We start from the raw sequence: 16,934 nt of genomic DNA on the forward strand, positions 1-16,934 counted from the left end.
TCCATCGTAATCAGCACGTCATAGTCCATAAGAATGAATATTTTGTCCTAGGTTAAGATTTTTGCAACCTCTTATAGTCGATTGTGGTATATCATGAAGGCAATCATTTATTTATGACTGGCGACAATAATTTATCTAGATATTTACAAAATGACACATTCTTCTATTTTGTACTTACGAAAACATTCCAATTTTTTTTGCGCATAGCAATTTATCTTTTTGATGTAACAATATATAAATTAAACATAATTTAAAATATAGTGTCACGAAATAAAAAATTGTTGATAAATGAATCAATTTACATAATACAATCATATTTTAACATCAATCGGCTGATAAATTGTAGTAGAGCATGAAGTCCGACAAATTTTCAAATCTGTATTTGTATTAGAATTATAAACAATTGTATCTTATACGATGAGAACATAAGATAATCGGTGAAAAGGTGATTTATTGGACTTCTAAATATGCTAAGAGATGATGAAGAAGGGAAGGAATATGATGAACGCAGCCATTTTAACGCTTTCCTGGAAGCCGAAGGAAAGGATTTGCGAGAGGTAGTCGGGCGTGGAAAATGTCAAAACTTTCATATAAAAAAAACAACATCTATTACCTTAAGAATTGGTGGCTGCAAGCTCAAGCAAAATTTTTCCAATGAAATCATCCATCAGAAATCATGTTGAAAAAGATCCTCCTATATGTAAAAGTAAGTTTAAGCACCATGGCGTCAGTTTTGCGCGGGGAGGGTGAGTACAGGTTAGGACTAAATGTCAATGATCTCCCGTCAATTTCCGAAGCCCTATGTGATTTATGTCTGTACGGAATTTATAAATAAATCCAGTAACTTCGGTACCAAAAGTTTTCACCGGAGATCAAAAAAATTTTTTGATCTCCCCTCAATTTCCGAAGTCTACGAACCAACTAACAAACATGCTTTCACACAAATCTAAATCTAAAACTGGTTTTACCATCCTGTACGTTATCTATTAACATATTTTATAACATTATCGACAATTAATTTTATTCAAACCTTCAAGAAAAAGTGAAATAAATAGTGACGGCAAAATTAAATGAGGTACATTTCCTATTCACAATGAAGTATTGCCAAGTACTTGTTATTGTCTATTGTTTAGTTACTAAAACAATTGGACTTGAGAGTGACAATTTTGATCAATATCCAGAGACAACAAAATTAAAACAAGAGTATGATTTCGTCATTATCGGAGGAGGGACTGCTGGAGCCGCGTTGGCTAACAGGCTAAGCGAAATATCCGATTGGGAAATTCTATTAATTGAAGCTGGTGGTCCAGAGGATAAAACTGAAATGGATATTCCAGGATACGCCGATGTGAGCCTTCAAAGAGAATTCAATTGGAATTTTCAAACTGTTCCAAATAAGAGATACGGCTCTAGCTTAATAAAAAATTCAATTTTGGTTCCTCGTGGAAAAGTACTTGGTGGTTCTAGTGTAATAAATTGCATGATCTATAATCGTGGTAATGCTGATGATTATAATCGATGGGAGCAGGTGTACAGAAATCCCGGATGGTCTTGGAAGAACGTAGAAAAATATTTTAAAAAATTTGAAGATTATGAAGTCAAGGATGTAATCACACCTGCAAACTATTTTGGAAAAAATGGGCCTGTACATATGGAAATTAGTTCTTATAAGAGTGAGTTGTCAGATGCGTTTATTAAAGCGGCACAAGAAACAGGTTTGAATTTGACAACCATAGATGGGCCTAATCCAATTGGGGTTGGTAGAATACCACGTACTATAAAAAATGGTTTTCGAACTAGTGCTAACACAGCGTATCTAGTACCTATCCGGCGAAATAATTTACATATAAAACTAAATTGTATGGTCACCAAAATCCTAATCGAAAACCAGACTGCTTATGGTGTTGACGTAGCATGCGCAGATACAAACTACAAAATAAACGCCCGCAAAGAAGTAATTTTATCAGCTGGTTCTATACAATCACCTCAACTTTTAATGCTTTCTGGAATTGGACCAAAAGAACATTTAGCTGAACATGGAATACCTCTAATTAAAGATTTACCTGTTGGTAATAATTTAATGGATACTGTCAGTATTATAGGTTTACAATTTTCAGTGAACCAATCGTCATTTCCTATGAGAGATTTAAGTACGATAAATGCAGTACTAACATATTCCGGGACGGGTCCTTTATCTACATATCCTATGGAAGTGCTTGCTTTTTCACATCCAAATAATGGAAATCCTACAAGAGAAACAGTAATGTTGTCAATGCCTTTTGATTACTTGATGTGTGCTGATGTTAATTTGGACGAAAAAACATGTGATGAAGTTTTTGACACTAAAACAAACAAGCAAGCATTCAGCCTCCATCCTCTTTTACTTAAACCAAAGAGTCGTGGAACCGTTCGTTTGCAGAATAGCAATCCATTTTCTGACCCATTGATTGACTTTAACTATTTCTCTGATCCAAGTGACGTTGAAAATTTATTAGATGGCATAAAAGAAGCTATAAATATTGCCGAGCAACCAGCACTTAAGCCCTATGGTACAAAATTGGAGAAAAATAAAATTTCAGCTTGTGACAAATACGAATTTAGATCAGATGATTACTGGAGATGTCAAATCTATGAATTACCTACAACATTTAATCATGCGTGTGGTACAAATAAAATGGGACCAAAAGATGATCCAACGGCAGTTATCGATGCTGAACTGCGAGTGCATGGAATAGATAGGTTGCGTGTTATTGATTCAAGTTCCGTTCCAGAGATTGCTAATGGTCGAATGAATGGACCAACAAACATGCTAGCTGAAAAAGGAGCTGATTTGGTGAAAGAATCTTGGTTATGAAGTGAGGCTATAACTTGTTAACAAACGACATATTGACATCATTTTCTTATAGAAGCACTTTAGAAATAAAAATAACTATGTGACTATTTATGCTATATGCCGTTCAATTTACCTCCTCCTTCACTAGTCCTTTCTTAAACATTGCCAACTTTCATATATTTTTCGGAATTTGCAATAGCTATCTTTTGCAATTTTAATACTACGATATAAGAATACTACCTAAAAATTTTTCCCTTCTGAAAATGAAATAATAATATTTTGAAATATTCAAGTTATTACACGGTGTAAAATGCCAGAGGTGCATTGGTGATACATAGACGCTATCTCGCTATAAACTTTCTGATTTACACTTATTATTTTCCTTCAGGAAGTTAATTCTTGTAATTCTTGCTTTAGATCAGAAAATATTATAGAACAAGCCGCGAGGTACACGAATAGTTTTTAAAAAAAAAACGCGAACGACTCGTCCGAATGTTATGAAATTCTTTTAGTCTTTTCGGATCATATTGCCGTTAAAATTTTTTTTTTGCACGATATCGATCACGAAAGAAATGACCACGAACGTACACACACACATACTTCTTTAAATTGAAATTAATGTCTTGTCCTGATCATAACACGTAAAGATATTGTGTTGTAAACTTTGATTTGGAAAATTGGATCCATTACAATAACAGTGCAGGCAAACTGAGTACGAAATGTCATTCAGGTACTGATTAATTAATTGGACTTTTATTATGAAAATATCATGATTTTGAAGATACAATAAGTTCTTGCACAACCAAACTTCTTCAATCGAAAAGGTGCAAGTTGTGTGTACAGACTACTTTATCGATTTATAATGTAAAAATTTAACTAACGGTCAAAAATTGACAAGGCTTATTCTTGGTAAACAAAAAAATATTATATTTATAAAACTGCTTTTGTTTCTGAACAGTGATCGCGTATGTCTATACTAAACTGTAATTTATGATTTTGCGTAAAAGAATAAGGTTATGTTTTTTACTCTGTTATTGAGTTCTATTTTTTATTTTCTGTATATATATGGAATATAAAATTGAAAAAAAATAAATATTTCGTTTGTCTTGATTGTATAATCAAATAATATACGTAACAAGACTCGCAAAATTCTCTCCTCCATAATGGTGTTCATTTTTGTCCCTCTAACGCTTTACGAGCCGTCCTTTATCAAATAAGCAATCATAAGAATAATGAGGATGGTTTTTTTCACAATTATTGATACCTTACGTATGTCTTTTTAATTCTCGTTCATACTAACGCTAGTGATGTAGTTATTACGTACGGGCACAGTAACCTGGAAAATGTGTTTTTAAACTAGCAGTAAAATCAATCATCTTGAAATTTACGATGATGTAACCATTTACTATGTACTTAAGATTTCAGAACTCTCTCCATATATTTGTTCTAGATTCTAATTCAAGAGAGCTATTACTATAATTTGTTATCCTTACAAAATACTAGTGCTGACATGGGTTCGATTTTGTTAAATTTGTCACTCAAGCCGATGTCCTTTAAATATTTGCATAAAGGTTCTTCTCCAAAAATATTAAATCGATTCAATTTTCAAACTGCAAACAACACATCATCAGTAAATGCAGGTTGCAACAACTCTGGCAATATCTAGATCGCACTCATCCCATTTGATAGTGAAATCAATGAATGCAGAAAATGTTCTTTAATCTGTTTTGAAATGAAATTAAATGTAACCGTTTATAATTGCTTTAAAGTCATTTTGTTGATTTTGTCATTTTGTAGCTGCTGTTTTACATTTTTCTAATGGAATTCATAATCAGTGTCACCTAGTTTCTTAGACTTCAATTTCAATTAATTTGGTCATAATTTAGCAACTTTAATAAACAAACCTCTGGGGATAATGGAGATGCAATAAACTTCTGTAACTACTTATAGAGGTGAGTACCAAAACTTGATAGCAGTGTTATTGGTCCGAAAATGTAGCGAATGGATAAAATAGTTAAATTATAAAATATGTTGTGTTAGTTAAAGGTTAGACTATCAGTTTAAAAGCTGTTTATGTTTAGTTATCTCTTTTATAAATTCACTAAATCATAGGGAACCTCGGCAGATATAGCTTTATACTGGACATAATATGTGTTGTATTTAATGAGGGTATTTAATGAGAATGTAGGTAGACTGAAGACTAAAGACTGTAACTGTAAATGTAACTTTGTTTTCGAATGAACTTAAAATGATAATTTTTATGTCGTGATCGTGGCATACCGCATTCCAGTTTATATATAACATTTAATTTTGAAGTGGTGAAGTTTCAAATACGCCTAGTGATGTTCTTTGAATCTAACAACATAATGAACGACTGATACATGGTAATATGGGTACCTACGCTTAATCTTAAAATTTTATTCTTGTTTTTTATGGGTCTTGCTTAGAATGGAATCTAAGTTTAGATGAGTAAAGTGAGAAAAAGTCTCATTCACCTCAAGTCATTAAAATTATCAAATGAATCCGTCGTAGGATGCTCAGAGTAGCGAATACTCTAAAGGAACGGTGTAGGCTTTTCAATGTTTCAATTAAATATATTCTATGATTCTGTTCCCTAGAGTAAGCTGTAACGATTATATCTTGTAAAAAACCACGTCAGATACGGACGGTGAGGGTAATTCTAAGTGGTTTAATTTTAATTCTGAAGTACAAAATTTAATGTTGAAGAATAACAGTGGTATAACAGAGACAATTTGATAGTGATATTTTATTGCATGAATACAATAAATGTTGATTCCAGGTGCTACCGTTTCCCCAATTCGTTTGAGGTAAGGTAGAATAAATTCTCTACCACTGTACGAAGCTGTATCCATCTTGCGTTTTGAACACTTTGAAGCTTCAAACATTGTGCACTTGTAAGCTGAAATATATATAATAAGTTGATTTAGTAAGCAGTTATTAATAAGAAGACGAGTTATTTTAAAGTACTACACATGTTTTCTTAAGCAAAGAAGAAGAATAGTGTTTATTTTGCAACAGGTTTTGAGTCATGATTTTGCACAAAAATAGAAATATATTATTTAATATTAGCTACCTCAGAATAGAAATTAACTAGCCATCTGTGAAATTTGATATAGAAATGTCATGAACATATGTTTGAAGTATGTATAAGTTAGTTCACATAATTTTGAAATGAAATACTTTACAGAGTATACCAGAAATGTTTATAGATATTTTCTATTTTATAGAATAGTCACTTTAAATTTTGAAAATAGCTTCCGAGATATCTATACATACTATACAATTTGAGACTAATTTGTGCTCTCACGGGTAAACAGCGATGTTTACGAGAAAATGTTTCAAAGAAAAGTTTATTTTTTTATAAGGAACATTTTTTATATTTAAACGTCTATAACGGTTTACAGAATGGGTCTTATGTGGCCATTTACGAACTCGACCTCACTTTTTATGCCCTGAGCACGCTGTAATAATGTCAGCTTGATATTATTTTTCGTTTTTGAGTTATCGTGTTGACAGGCAGACGGGCCGACAAGCAGACAACCAAAAATGGACTAATTAGATGATTTACGAACACCTTTACCAAAATTTTGGTTGTAGCATCAATATTTTTAAGCGTTTCAAATTTGGGACTAAATTTTATATACTATGATATATTTCATATACACATGGTATATCATGGACATATTTCATAAATACATGGTATAAAAATTAACCCATTTCATGGGATTGGAAAAGTGCAACAAAATATTGGCTTAGATTTTCCTGCTATTCATGACTCTTGGACTCTCTCAGAGGAAAGATTTTTTTTTGCACCCTGTATTATACTATTATTTACTTTAGTTGAATGTTACTGCAATTTTAATGTAAATGTTAATATTCGTATTAATATTTATGAATGTTATTTTTATTTCTATAGCATCTTGACTACTACATCGTATTAAGATGTATTGTTAGCAGTTGCCAATGTCTGCATAACCGGCGCCTTTAACAAATAATTCCATCTAATATTGCCGACATCGGCATAAATAATTTCAAGTGCAAATGTCAGCGACTGTTATTTTCTGTATTACCGACAAATTAGTATTTATTCTTTTATAATTCTGTAATTTCGTTAGTATAACAGTCACTAATAAATACCTGTATAATGTTTACTTTCTAACCAATCAGTTCCGAAAGGAACTTTAAATATGGCTGACATATAAATATCATGAACGGCTACCCTCTGGTTGTCAACTGAATTCTTTTCACTAGTGTCTAAGTGAATTGCCACTTCAGCGTTTGGGTGCTGTTCAAAAGGAGTCAAGTGTCTGTCAAAATTGGCAGTCCATATCATCGAAATTACATTGAAAATAGTTCTAAACTGTGTGACAGTCAGTTAAAAATGAAGGATTTTCTCTTTGAATTAATTCATTGCAAATTGATTACATGTACGTTTTGGGCATATTTTTTATGACAAATAAATCAAACAGATCATGTAACGTATTTAAATAAGATGTTTCAATGGTAGGTAGCTGGTGAACAATGCTTGCATGTATTGTTTTCAATAAGTTCCGCTCTTGGTAAATATCCGTGTAGAACCCTAGAACGTTTGTTTGGCCATAAATCCAAGTTAAGTCTAAGAAACAATCATTTCGTTGGCGTTCTAGATACTGGGTTGATTTTTTATCCATTTTATTTCATTTTACCAATGAGAGTGCAACGGACACAACAAACAAGTTACAATTGCTCATCTAAATATATATATTCTTTTTTTGAGAGTCTTTAATTTTTGTTTCTTTATTTCAATTTTCGAATGGGGAAGGGGGTTAGTAGCAAATGTAACGGACGCAACAATTCAATTACTATTATCTAAATAGTTACTTAATGGTGCATTTTTGTTATATCTATTATGTTTACATTATGACATATTTACATATAAAAAAATGGTAATTGACTGATCGACGCACAGTTGAAGCAGCATTAAGAAGGGGTTTTTGGAAATTCATCCTCTAAGGGATTAAAAAGGGGATGTGAATTTTATAAATATGTGATGAATTAAATGAAATAATTTATGAATTACAAAACTTTACTTTATATTATATTACTGTCAGTATGCCACTGTATATCTGTTGAAATATTATCTGTATAGCTAAAGATATACCCAGCAAAACCATGTGATGATGATAATGATAACGTAGCATTGCGAATCCATTAAATTTTACTCCAAAAATCGTACTAAAACACGACACTTTTTCTTGAGCTTGGATAGTGTGGGCTACTCTAATATAGGATTCGAATAATTGCCATGTTAATGAAGAGAGTATTTGTAAAAAGGAAAATATTTCAATGTTTGTCCTAACGCCCAAGCATGATCCTTAAATGGTTGACGAGACGTTTTTTAACGTATAACCGTTAAATTAAAATATATATAAGATTTAATTGAAATTGTACGGCTGCCGCTTACAAGTGTCTACTACATCTTACGAACGAAAAATCATACGGCTATGAAATGCATGTCAAAAAATAGATAAAGAATGGAGATTAACGAGCTTAGTTTTCATAATAAAGGTATGACACGTGCGGTGCTCCAGGAGAATCATTTAACAAATTTTTTTTAACCAATAATATTGAATTTCCGATTATTATGAATAAATACACTTTGAACTTTTGCGTATAGCAGAGTAGCCCATCTTCTTTACCATCGAAATGAGGTTCTTTGGTATAACCCAAAAGTGTCATATATAAAATAAAATAAACATACCTGCAAATATTTTCTATTTTTAGTGAAACAAAATGTACCTAGCGTTTTTTTGCTTAGTGTACATTTTTTCATAATTTTTCAATGCACAGTTCTATGATTGTTGTTGATGTTTTTATTACAATTATGGTTATGTTTCAAGATGACGCACAGTGGAGTATTTATATTCAATTTCTAGACAAAAGCAAAGTCAACTCTTTTGTTTTGCATTGAAACTTGAAAGTTGTTTTTTGGTGTAGTTAGATAACCACTCCATCTCAAAAAGGTCACTTGAGTTACCTCAACGTCGCCTCCAGCCTCTTTTGTAAGCCGCAATCTACCTGATATTACGGATGCATGATATTATTTTTGTCGCTCTCGAATTGCCGTGTCATTCAATTTACTGTGTTTGTTAGTGCAATTAAGAAAGGATTTTATTTTTTATATTGTTGACGAAGGTTTGTGCTTTATTTATTAGTATTTAATCTTAATATTTCTATTAATATAATTTAAATATTTGTTTATCATGTTTTCTGTTAAAAAAGGAAATTTATCATAATCAAAGCTCATTGTTTATGTATGCCAGGCAAAATTTTTTCTAACAAGGTAAAGTTTAAGTATTCTTTAACGTGTTTATGAAAAAAAAAACTTGCGCGAACTTACGCCTTTTCTTTTCAGACAAGGATAAGGGTAGAGATTAGGATAGCTTAAGGCAAAAAGAGAAAGCAGTTTTCCAGTGAAACTTTGTAACGTAAGGTGGGGACAAAATCAATCAAAGATAAGACAAAAAGTGGCTCAGAGGCAGAAAAAGTTTAAAAAAATTTAAGTAATTTTGGGTTTGAAGACAAATATGACTAAACAAAATTTTTGCAAATAAAAGGTTTTTGCAAACTTTTGCATCTAAATAGTCTTATGAACCAATTTTGAGCATAAAATTTTGTCCAGAAATTTGATAAAAATACTCCTCTGTTTGACGTAATTTATGTTTATGAAATTATTTTTATTTCATATCTGAAATTAAAATAATACGATAAAGAATACAAAGTTCATATTCTGCTAACAGTTAGGTATATTTGTACAGCTGGTAGTCGATCAGTGGCGCACTTATATATTTAGTCTTAGTTGCTTCCATTCCAAGTTCATCGTATAAAACATTATTATTACTCCGCCTATCCCATCAACATGTGTTACACATAATATTCTTACTTTTCTACCTCCAGAGAATAGAGTAAGTTGGATGTGTTGTGTTGTTATCCCTTGAGCTATACGACACTAATATGGTGTTTATATTCAAATACTCCATGCATTTTGTAGAAATTTAAAATTGTTGTATGCAAATAATGTAATTTTAATATAAGTTTTTAAAAGGTGTACCTGCATACTTTTTCAATAAAAAAAAAGGAAAATGTATTATGATGTTTACAGTTTACACATGGTCCTTGAGTGATGGATCATTTAAATATTTATTGATATAAACTTACATGTAAACATAATAAATTAGTTCAAAAATAATTAATTACTATAATAATTAAAACAATAATTCGCAAAAGGAAAAAAAACTGTAAAAGAGGTGGTAATTAAGTTTATTAATACTTTTGCCAACCTCTAAGTTATCTCCTAATAAACTTTTAACTGCCACAATATCGTTTATTTAATAAATAACAACTGTACCAATATTATTGATAAGCTCTCCTTTGATCTTTTTTTAAGATTGGCTCGTAAAAGAATCGTTCTTTATTGATTGCAAAGTAGCTCTTCTATTTGCATCATATACATATAATATTCTGTTGTACGTATGATGTCAAATAAATATACCAGACACAAGATTATCATATATTGCTTAGATCGTACGTAATCTGCACGGATAAGAAAACGTTTGTACATATTTTCCAAATTTTTTCGCTTTTGTGTCAAGGTATATACACAGATATAAAACACAATCAAGCAATTTTTTATTAGATAAACTAGAGTGATACCCACCCGCGTCGCTGGGTTGAAAAGTAAAGTTTGATACAGATTGCTCTCGCTTATCCCCTTTCTATAACACTCGAAATAATTCTGCGATTGTTTTACACAGGAAAAATATATGCATGGTTTTCTATTTTTTAAATGTATAATAGTTGTAATTATAAATTGAGTATATCAGAAAAGATGGCCGTGAAATTTATAATGACAATTTTCACAAAAATCTGTAATTTATGGTTATGTCAAATGTCGACTTTTACAGAAATCTATGGCACGCCATTTTACTATTTAATGTCCGAAAAAAAATGATCGTAATAATAATACATTATTATTATGTTATCATCATAATAATAATCATTTTCATTATGTACATAAATTTAATTCAATCATTTTTATTATGTACATAATTTTAATTCTCTATTTCCATTATGTACATAATTTTAATTCAATGATTTTTTTAAATCTAATTCAAATAAAATTAACTGATTTATTATTATGTATCATCATAATAATAATACATTATTATTATGATGATACATAATAATAATACAATTTTATTATGTTATCATCATAATTTTAATTCTCATCTCTCTTTTCTCATCTTATCTTATATCAATCTCTCTTTTACTACGATTTATTTTACAAAATATAAAACATAAAATATAAAATTTCTGATTGGAAAAAAATAATTAATTAATTTTTTTCTCGATAAAAATTAGCCTATTAAATAGTAAAATGGCGTGCCATAGAAATCTGTAATCTATGGTAATGTCAAATTAAAATAATTTTTAATTTTTTTTATTAATATATCTTTATAAATTATATCTCATGTGTTATTCTGAAGTATGAACTATATTTCTGTACAGTTTCATTAAAATCCATTCGCTAGTTTAAGCGTGAAAGCGTAACAAACAAACAAAATTTTTTCAAAATTTACAGTCAAACAGGTAGGATATCTATGCGGTAATGTAATAATTACGTCTAATCAAAACTCTCCCTCGAGTAACTCTAATTTATCCCAATATCTCTTGAATTTTTCTGCAGTCACTACCGCACGGAGGTATGGTAGATTTTAATTTTGGAATATCACAAAATACTTCCTAAAGTAAAAAACCTACACCGTTTAAGAGTGAATTTAATAGCAGCTCATTTAAAAAACAATAAAAGACAATATTTAAATTCATGCGTTACTTCCACCCTTCGATAAAATTCGATAACTGAAATTCAAAAATAGATATATTAAATTGTCAAATAAAATTCTCACAGGCCCATCAAAAATATTTACTTAAATATATTTAATCGACAAGAATATGTTCCTTAGATATTCAATAAATCTTTTATCTAACATGAGCATCCTTCAAGCACCGTAGATACAAATATTATTGAGACCAATTTGTACAAAAATATCGATATACGTACACCGTACACACAATTTCGTTGAAATAAATATGTGTATATGTATATATGAATGAATATATACATAACAATCTATTTACAGTGAAAATTTTATACCCAAGGCAATATGGACGTGATGTCATGAATAATACATAACCATCTATATATTGGTATAGGGAAATATATTCCATTCTAGTTATATAGTTTTGCATTTTAATGGTTGGCAATAATGTGTAAGGATCTTATATGTATGTATGTCTACAATGTATATGACAGATTTTTACAGTGGTGTCAACTTCAATTTGATTTTGGTTGTGTTTTTTCGAATCTGAAAATAATTAAAGAGGGAGAGGGTGCAAAAATTGATTAAACTGCCATTGGGTAATAAAGATGAATAGTCTTAGTTTTCCTAGAAGCTACCTTTTTTTGTATACAATCGAATTTTGGACTTATTTGCAACAAGTTAAACTTAATGCATCAGCTTTAAATTGCCTTTTTTTAAAAGTATTAAAAAAACATTATCGACTATTGGACACTATCTACTCTTATCCGTCACTCAATAAATCGGCAAATCCACTGTGCCCATTTCCAAAGTTTTGAATTATGAACACACTGCTTTGTCCATGTGTCAAACAAAAGCCGATAGTATCCCGAAATTGATTATCTTCTTAAAAGAACAAGAAAAAACTATCAATGTGGCCCTGACTCAATGTTGTTGAACTACTTATGAATAACATCAATTATTAAGTTGTTGAAAGTAATTCCAAGAAATATAAGCTAGCTTTATTTATACCAAGTATAGTTCCCATTAAAAATCTGCTTGTAAACTTTATATAATTCCTTTTTGTCAATGCCAATAATAATTTACATAGAGATGCTTATCACCTTTAAAAGTGATATTAAGTGGGCTATGATTAAATAAATTAATTTAACCATTGATAAAATATAGTCATTTATTCGCTATGTGCGTGAGTTTCGTTTCCATGGTAACGATACACTACTCTAATTATAGAATTGTATGGATGCATATATAATTGTATGGATTGCATTTAAGACTTACATTTAAAATTTAATATTCTTGTTTCACAAATTTAAATAAATAATTATGATAATTTACATTTGAAAAATAATATTTGTTCAATTTGATTTCTTTCTTATTTTCACAATTTTTAATGCATTAAGTTTAATTAATTCGTTTTTTTCAATAATTTTAATTTGACATTTCTATTACATTTACATATAAAGAATTGCAAATTAGTCAGAACAGCCCCCTTTAACTCCAAAATTTATCACTTAAAGCGCTGGCATCGATTTTATTGTCCCTACCATGACTACGCACACAACGAATAGAGGTAAACCAATGAATAACTTATGACACTCGTTTTCACTACCATGAACTAAATTTAATAAAATTGTTGATGTCTTACACCTATGAATGACATATCTTAAATACTAAAATTGCAATAAAAAACTAAAACCGCTTAGATTTATTTTATCCTCCAACAAAAACAGGGAGGCGGTTTAAGTTTGCATGTGTATTTGGTAGTTCCCAAAGGGATGAATCGATTTTTTTAAAGTTATTTTGGTTTGATCGATTTCTTCTATCAATATACACTTTCAGTGTTTTTAGCTACGGTTCAAGAAAATCCGTGCAGTTGAACGAGATTTCTTGAGAAAACCCGAATTTTCCAAAACCAATGTAACTGGCGCATTTCTTTTATTGAGAGCTATGTTATCAAGATAGTCTGAAGTTTTCTTTTTTTTATATAATTCATCACTCATCACCTAGAAAGCAACGAACACAATAAGACAATATTAATAGTGTGTAAAGAGTTCTGACGCTTTTACGATATCGTCTGAAGAGGTATAAACAGATTATGACAATTCTGCAACTAGACTTATTATAACCTGAGTTAAGAAGGTGAATACAAAAAATACTTCCCTTAGTTCAATATTTTTCATTCGAGAATTTCTTCGAATATTAAATGATGTATAAATCAAACGCATAAAAACCTACCTGTTAAAGCACGATTTTTCAATAATACAAAAGTGATTACGCGCATATTATAAATAATATTAATATCCGAGTAACATTATTAACCATCACATTTTCACAGAGATAAATAGCATCATCCTTTTTTTATAAAAGTGGAAATACAAAGTTGAATGTTATGTCATGAATAACTGTGTTGACTTCCTTTAGTCCAGAAACCAAGAAACAATTTTTGATAATAAAACTTTTTCATCATTGTTTTCGAAACGTTTGTTTTGAAGTTATACCGTATTTTACTAATGATAAATTTAAGTCTGCCAACGTATAGCAGATCGCCAAATAAAGCAAACGTCTTTAACGAATTCGATTTACTGGTCTCTGGAAAATAAAAATTATGACTACTTGAAAACTTTCAAAGATACTGGAGCTATTAGCGTATAAGTAGGCAGGTAAATGAGTAAACGTTAATTAACATGTATATATTTAGAACTCAAATGTAGCAGTTTATAAATGCACTAATTTCGTTTTGGATTCTACAAACTTAAAATTTAAAATAAATAATAAAGGAAAAAAATTGTATCGACAGATTTTTGAGCCCACGACCTTACATATATGCTGTACAAATATCCACTTTACATTTCAAACATCGTACAATTTTAAAAATACCTGATGGTATAAATGCTAGAATGCACAATTTTGATCTAGCTTTTGGATGATTGGTTACCATTTATGACTCGAAAGAAATCAAAGATCCGCCAATAGTGACAATGTTCCAACGTACAAATGAGACCTATGCCTAATTTTTTTTGGTTTATTACTACTTTATTTAACAAGAAAAGGAATTTTTCTGAACAACAAGGTAATATATACGTGCTCATTATGGAGCTATTAAGGAAATGTTACAGTGCACATTTGGGATCTAACCCATATTTTTCGGTTATTATATTGAGAATTTATGGCCAAGAAAAATTAATTGCACTTACCATTTCTGGGAAGCAAGATATATGGCAGTTATATGAAGGAAAAAAGCCAATGACACAACTCACAAATGGGACGTATCTAGCTCATAGGACCTAGCGCATATAAATCAATGTTTATAATGTTTATATAAGAAATGGAAAAGATATTGCTCGTTATCATGGTTACATGATCATTGCATTACAACTAACGCAACAGGAAATTTGGAAAAATTTAATGGTAATGAATGCTGAATGAATAGTACAAAGTATGGGGTGATATGTGAGCCTTAGGCCTTTAAGTGTGCATATCTTCATACCATTTCAGCATCTGTTGCCACCTTGTAGTGTTTTCAAAATTTACAGTTCTTTATTTTTTCTATTATATGACAATTTAATTATGAGCTTGCGCAGAAAATCTAACACCTAAAAAGATTAGCTGAATTATTTATAATTTTTTATGTTCAAAATGAGGGTGTTCAGGGTAGCCGAAAACTGTGTGAATAAATACATGACTTAAACATTTGGACTGCTCAACATAGGATCAAGGGTTATTTCCGCTTTAAACACGCTGTTATAAGCATGATGTATAATTTTTAATTCAGTTTTCATCCACTAAAAGACATATGAATACTCAGAAACATTCCGTATTAAGAACTTATGTCAATTCAACTATATGGTATTATATCTTCGGACCACTGTTCTTTGGTCTTTATATCAATGATATGTTTGAAAGTATACACAAAGATGATCTAGTAAAATATGCAGATGATACTGCCCTCTTATGTATAGGAAAAAGTTCGACTGAAGTTATAACTTAATGAATCGTAGACTAGCGGAAGTTAGTCAATGATAAAAAAATAATTAATTAGCGTTAAATGTAGATAAAACACAGCCTACCAAATAACAAAATAATTCATATAAATAATACAGATTTAATAAGAGTAGATAATTACAGATATCTTGGTATACGCATTGACTATCTAATGAAATGAGATATTCATTAAAGAGAACTAATTAAAAAAAAAGATGCTTTGAATATATTATATATAAGCATAGTCCGAGAATGAATCACAAAGGTCACGTGTATCACGCGTTATTTGAAAGTATAATCAAAAGACGGTAATATTGCATGGCGTAGGGCATACAAAAATGTAACCTGCCTTCTTATATCAATCCAGAAAAGATTCCTGAAAAAAATTAATCATATAAATTATACCAATGTCTTGCCGTGTATGCGTAGCTTTTCAACCGCTAGCTTCTAGACTAAAATATGACAATATGAGTATATCTGTTCGTAGGATATATATTATCTTTCTCTTTCAATTTAGAGTCCTCAAAAGTGTTTGTTATTAGTTACACTTTGGCCCTTCTAACCAACTCTATTCACTATAAAGTACATATATGTTAATGATTTTTAAGGTTATGTTACCATGTAGATTCAAACCAAATACTGATTATAATAATTTAATGTATTTTTAACCATTAATTTTGTATATTTTAAATAATCTTTTACTGACTTTTACGTAGAATCCGATATCTTTCCTTAAGTGTATCTTCAAAAATATGCCATTGAACTTTTAGCATCTTTTTTACAACACAAAACGTAAACGGTAAAGGGGGGTCAGTTTATTACAAAAGATACTCAGCATTATTGACTTAAGCGATTCATGTAAAAATAAATAGGGCATTCCATTTGAAATAAAGATTTTAGGGTCAACTTCCTGTATAACTGAAAATGTGCCAGATTTTTAAATATTTTAGGTGGATAGGTCCCAAGCAATTATGGTGGAAAATCAATTTTCAGATTTCTATTATGTCTGGTTCTCCAGAAACTTAATGGGCGGTAACCATGGGACACCCTGTATATTATAAAAGTAAAAGTAAGGATGTTTGTTTGTTTGTTTGTTTATTTGTTTGTTTGTTTGTTACGCTTTCACGCAAAGCTTGCGAATGGATTTGAATGAAACCGTACAGTAATATTTCTCATACGTCAGAATAACACATAAGCCCAAATTTATACAGATATATTTTTTTTTTAAATTTCTGACATTT

General features: G+C 30.3%; 2 protein-coding genes across 3 annotated transcripts in view; one reads left to right on the forward strand and one right to left on the reverse strand.

Moving 5' to 3' along the window:
• Positions 1 to 16,934, reverse strand: part of LOC123291107 — an 827,916-nt gene that overhangs the window by 538,918 nt on the left and 272,064 nt on the right. The gene's annotated exons all lie outside the window — the stretch shown is intronic.
• On the forward strand, positions 1,094 to 2,944 carry LOC123291101 (glucose dehydrogenase [FAD, quinone]-like). Its single transcript, XM_044871555.1, has one exon. The coding sequence runs from the start codon at positions 1,094 to 1,096 to the stop codon at positions 2,852 to 2,854; it is 1,761 nt and encodes a 586-aa protein (XP_044727490.1). The 3' UTR covers positions 2,855 to 2,944.

The sequence above is a fragment of the Chrysoperla carnea genome, chromosome 1, assembly GCF_905475395.1.
Source record: "Chrysoperla carnea chromosome 1, inChrCarn1.1, whole genome shotgun sequence".
NCBI classification, from domain to species: Eukaryota; Metazoa; Arthropoda; class Insecta; order Neuroptera; family Chrysopidae; genus Chrysoperla; species Chrysoperla carnea.